Source organism: Eubalaena glacialis, chromosome 15 (assembly GCF_028564815.1).
Source record: "Eubalaena glacialis isolate mEubGla1 chromosome 15, mEubGla1.1.hap2.+ XY, whole genome shotgun sequence".
NCBI classification, from domain to species: domain Eukaryota; kingdom Metazoa; phylum Chordata; class Mammalia; order Artiodactyla; family Balaenidae; genus Eubalaena; species Eubalaena glacialis.
This window is the reverse complement of record NC_083730.1, coordinates 46,827,065-46,833,064: the sequence shown is the minus strand read 5'-3', so window position 1 is coordinate 46,833,064 and position 6,000 is coordinate 46,827,065. Positions and strand designations below refer to the sequence as shown.

Sequence of the window (6,000 nt, the reverse complement as noted above, 5' to 3'; positions counted from 1 at the left end):
CCAGTTGTTCCGCGGCATGTGGGATCCTCCCAGACCAGGGCTCGAACCCGTGTCCCCTGCATTAGCAGGCAGATTCTCAACCACTGTGCCACCAGGGAAGCCTGTCAACAGGACTTTAATTGGTGGTTTTGATTGTTTACTTTTAAGCTGGCTTAGTGATATCTTAAATTTTGTTTTACTGCATTTGAAGAGGACAGAAACTTAAAGAGAGAAAAATAATTGGGGAAAGAAGATATTCATTTAGAGAAAAAACAGAGACTTCCATGGACTTAGGCTGGTCACTTAAAAGGAATTGTGATTTATGCAAGGAACATTATAAGTATCACAGTTTTGCTTGTATGAACTAATGCTTTAAAAAAAAATCCTCACTTTTACATTAGCAAATTTTCTGTCTCTTAAAAAATAGCTTAGAGACCTACTAGAGAATGGACTTGAGGATATGGGGAGGGGGAGGGGTGAGATGTGACAGGGTGAGAGAGTGTCATGGACATATATACACTACCAAATGTAAAATAGATAACTAGTTGGAAGCAGCCGCATAGCACAGGGAGATCAGCTCGGTGCTTTGTGACCACCTAGAGGGGTGGGATAGGGAGGGTGGGAGGGAGGGAGATGCAAGAGGGAAGAGATATGGCAACATATGTATATGTGTAACTGATTCACTTTGTTGTAAAGCAGAAGCTAGCACACCATTGTAAAGCAATTATACTTCAATAAAGATGTTTAAAAAAAAAAAATAGCTTAGAAAATGACTGACTGTTTCCTAATGACCACTGAAATGGAAAGTTTATAATTTTCTACTGTGACCTGAAGATCTGGCAAGGAGCATGGGCCAGATAATCCTCTTTGAATAATATAAACTTCCAGACTCCACTTGCCTTTTTAACATGGGAAGAAGCTAAACAACCTGTAAATAAAGCATAGGGTGAAAAGCCCCTATCAGTTGTACAACTCTCCGCACTTCTGATCATTTTAAATGCCTGCCACTGGAAACCTTCAATAAAGGAATGAATCTTCCATACCTCACAAAGAGCTGCCTTTCAGCTAGAAGAGGGTGTGTCCCCAAGCTTTTACCTGCGAGCAATGATGATCTTGTTCAGCACTGCAATGAGACCAGCCCAAGTTTTTAGGGTGGGGATCTAGACAGGTTATCCACACCTTCAGACCTGCTCCCAGAGAAGAAAGAAACACCTCAAAGCCTGCACATAAGAACATCTACTGAGAAATTATTTTAAGCAGACACCAGCTGAGTTGGGGGGAGGAAAAAGAACAGAGAAGAACAAACAAAACTCCCTTGGTCTTGGATGTAAGAGAACCCAGCAGCAATGAACTGGCCCTTCTTCAGAACAGCTGCAGTGCTGTTCATTTTCCTGGTAAGTGGATCCTGTTAAAAACTTTCCACCGTCATTTCATTGTAAACAAGTGAGGACTTTTAAGGAAATGTTTTTTATGTTACTTCCAACCTAAACCCGTTAAAGGTTTATGTTAATGATAAGGTGATTTTATGAACTAGATTTTTAAATAGTGTTTCTCTCCTTAATTGAAGACTCAAGATCATATTAATGCATCATATTAACTCATCATATCACATCTCTGACATCGAAGTCATTGCTAAGTCATGCCAGGAAAACACTGAATTTGGGAAAGTCATATCACTACTTAATAGCATTTTGTTGTTCAAATTCTCTTTTGCAGGTGGGCTTTGAAAACTAATCTCACATGTGTATCTTGATTTTTAACCTAGACATTTTCCCATGCTTTTGGTATCTTTGCTAGTAGATTTACTCTAATTTTTAAAACATAAAATTAGGATCCATACAAATTAAAATCATAGCTGTTTGTGACTGGCTTCACCATCCAAACAATCTCAGCGGTTCCATATGTGGTTGGGGGGTCCGTATCACTAATATCAGAAGCCCCACACTGCTAAACTGTAACTTCATTTAAAACAACATTTTTTAATTTCAAAAAGAATGGCAGTACAGGAGATTTATAAATGACATAGTAGGTGAAGGAATGGCTATAATTAAGGAGTAAGTATAATTATTATGATACTGGTTCTTACTACTGGAAAGTCAGTAATGACTGTGACATAAAAGTTGTGCATTTGATGATCAGAGAAATGTAACAGAATGCTTTATCATTGCCCCCCTACATGTTACTAGTCTTTTCTTTAGAGATAATTCTAAGGGCAACACCAGTGTGTTGCCTCAATTTCACTTATGTTGAAAAATTGAAAATCGTAGTCTCTCTCACAATAAGGTTAATATAATCCAAAGAGGCGAGTGTCAGGTAAATTGTTCTCCAGTTTGGCAAGATGTAGTGCTGTGGTGCATATGTGTCTCTACTTGCTTAATTTTTGAACTGGATTGTTGTGTTTCTATAACAAGGTAGATCTTTGATTCAACATATGCTGGTTAGCTTGAATTCACTTTTAATTGAGAGGCCATTACCAGTGAATTTAGTTATAAATGAGCATCAGTAAGCTGTAGCTGTAGTTCCAAACTGCCCTTCAAACATTAGCCTTATTCCATGGACGTGATCCTGAGGATCAGACAATATCATAATTTGGGACACAGCAGGGATTAATGAGCACCACAGAGTACATCATTTGAACATAGGAGCACTTGTTAATTATGCAATAATAAAATACTTTTATTTTTAATTTCATATAAATTTGATCCAATTAAGGCCTATTATAGTGTCAGTTGATCAAAGTTTATTCAGATGCTTATGTACTTTCATTGAATCTATACGATGCGTTCTTTTACTATTTTTATGATTATTTCTAACTAACTACATCCTATAAAATTCCTTTAAACAGCCAATTGTAACTAGTCGGTCTTCAGTACAACATATCATTTTGTCAAAATCATGTATCCTCGTTGAACTTTCTTTGTAGAGAGATTTCTGGGCATTTGTACTTTATTTTCTGAGTCTGGATAGTTTTTGTTTGTTTATATGTAGATTGTTTGTTTGTTGCCATATTTTGCTTTGGAATCAATCATAAGTTTCTCATACACCTTATGAAAATTATTTCTCAAAGAACTTATTTTATAAAGACTTGAGATGTTTCATTTCATGTTATCGTAACATTTTTTGTAAAACATTTCACTTTCTGAGGTTTAGAAAATCACAATTTATTTTTACTACTGATTTTACCAGATGATTTGGATAACTGTCCTTTGGAGTTATCCAATCTATTTTTGCTTTAAAATACTTTTTTCTGAAAATTAACCATCACTACAGCAAACTCATCCTCTTTTCTGCTAGTCTTATTTTGAATGTTTGCTTTTACCAATTAAAAAAAAAAAGAAAGAAATCTATGTAAAGTCTTTATATTCTTCTCTGCTCAAAGTTGGTAAGTTAAAATCTACATTAGGGAGCATATTTGGACAATTTTGAAGACCTTTAAGACATTTAAGCTGGTAGTATCTTTAATGCAAACCCACTGAGAGCTGGGCAAACATGTATTTACAAGTATGTTGTGTAGTCTGCTCAATGTACCTTTAAGTGTTAGACCTTGTTCAAATTAATGGGTTAGATCAGGGAGAATAAAGCTGAAGAACCTGCTCTTACAGAGACCAAGACTGTCACACGACTATTCCATTATTTAGACAAGTTGGCTGGACAGACAATAGTTTGCAGCTGTTATAACACTGCAAGCCAAATAAATGTTATTGATGCTACATTTATTTTTCTTTCTTTTTTGTTTCCATGAGATTAGTGTGTGTGGCTGGCAGGGGGCTGAGGGGTGGTTAGAATGAATTCTAGACCAGAAAACAATGTTACCTTTGCATCAAATATAAGAAATCTCTGTGAATGGTTGTAACAGTGGTATAAGGTATGGCATGGTGACTGTGGGAAAGCAAAGTAGAACCAGTAGAATTTTTATAGTTCTATTGATTTCTAAAACTTACTTGCGACTTTACCAGGTCCAATAAGTCACCTCAAATCAATACAAATCTCAAGGTGTCTTTTTCTATAAAAGCCAACTTCTGCAGCTTACACTCAAAGAACAAATAAACCTATCTTTATCTATTACCAGGATTGATCGGTTTTTCAGTTCATCATACCAGCCTAGCTTCTCTTCTTTCCATGGTTAATACTTCCTTTAAAAAAAAAACCCTTCTGACCACTTGATAAACTAACTCCACAATTTGAACTTAGCTGAAATTATTAAGGATAAAGCAGGTGTTTTTAGAGTATTTCTCAGGACCAGTGCTAAAATACACAGAATGTAATATATACTTTATTACATAGTTCATCAACTTAACGTGAACCAGTCATCTTAAATTTCCATAATTGTGTTCACTGATGCCTAAAGCAAGAGAAGGACTAACAAACTAGTACAGACCAAACAGAAAAGAAGCAAAAGAGAGGATTCTTTATGCTTTCTTGTGCACATATTACAGTGATACGTATTACAGACATTAGAACTTCAGTAAAATATTTTATAGAAAATGGAAGCAGCATTTCAGTTCAACTGTTAAGTTTATAAATTGTATTTAAGCAAAATGATGATGCTCTTAAAAGCTTTGGAATTTCACAGCAGATTTAAGATCAGCATGTTCTTTCACTTTTATGAAAATAGAGAGTACAAATTTGTCATCATTTAATTGGTTTGAGTTGCCACAGAGTAAAACATTTTGCTGTGTCTGATTTAGGTAATAGAAAAACCTAAAGAACTAGGAAATGCTAACTGGATAAATCTGAAGGCATGGCCCCTAAAGGATAAGATTTACCTACTTAACAAGGCTCATGAATCTAGAAAAATAACACTCTGTCTATACCCAGAGCACTTAATTTCTGATAACTCTTTTCTCCACTACACATTCTTCAAGGACACTGTTGCTGAGGTTCCCCGTGTCCTAATGGGCATGGCCTAACACAGAAGCAGGATGCATGCTCAGTACTGCAGTTAGACTCACTATGCTTCCCTCAGTGAGGGAACACCCTTACAGAACACTGGGTCATGTCACCCTTGCTGGCTATGCTTGGCATGCGGGGTCCTTTAATGGACTTAGGCAAGTCAAAGTGGTTTAAATGCCACTGGTTGCTGATCTATACTCTCAGTTGGTCCATGAGCACAGGGCACAACCTTGTCTAAGGAAAAACCACATCTTCAGAAATTAATGGCTGCCTGCTGCTCATAAAACGACTTGACTGTAAGTTATTGGAGGGCAGGTTCTGTTCCGATTCACATTTGTATCCTTCACACTGCCTTGCACCAGTGCAAGGTTGCTCCGTAGATGTCTAATTCACAAAGCAGAGGCATCAAAAGGGAATTTTTGGATAGTTTATCTTTTTCTCCCCCCACACACTCCAAACAAATCATCAGGGTATTAAACATAAAAATAATCACGCTGAATTTCCCTAACATGTATTTTTATGATGCACTATTACATTTACATTCAATCTAAGGCTTACCATAATAGTTTTAGGGCTTAAGCCCTTTGAAAGTCTTTTTTTATTTTTTATTTATTTATTTATTTATTTTTGGCTGTGTTGGGTCTTCGTTTCTGTGCGTGGGCTTTCTCTAGTTGCGGCAAGCGGGGGCCACTCTTCATCGCGGTGCGCGGGCCTCTCACTATCGCGGCCTCTCTTGTTGCGGAGCACAGGCTCCAGACGCGCAGGCTCCGCAGTTGTGGCTCACGGGCCTAGTTGCTCCGTGGCATGTGGGATCTTCCCAGACCAGGGCCCGAACCCGTGTCCCCTGCATTGGCAGGCGGATTCTCAACCACTGCGCCACCAGGGAAGCCCCCTTTGAAAGTCTTAATCCAGCGTTGGGTCCACACCCAAGTATGGATATACATTTGATATGTATTTGTCAAATAAATAAATAAACCAATAAACAAATATGAGGAATGAGCTATCAAGGTGTTGTCAACTCCAGACTGATAGCTATTGTCCAAGTAATACAAAGGAAAGACAAAACAGGAGGCTTTTTAAAAGAAGCAGATTATTATATTTTAGCTTTATCTCAGGTTCATCCTTGTA

General features: G+C 37.3%; 1 protein-coding gene across 1 annotated transcript in view; it reads left to right on the top strand.

Moving 5' to 3' along the window:
- The first annotated feature begins 1,325 nt into the window (after positions 1–1,325).
- DSG1 (desmoglein 1) overlaps positions 1,326–6,000 on the top strand; it is a 36,767-nt gene continuing 32,092 nt past the window's right edge. The window contains 1 exon segment of the mRNA XM_061169654.1: positions 1,326–1,373. Coding sequence (XP_061025637.1) covers positions 1,326–1,373 — 48 coding nt within the window.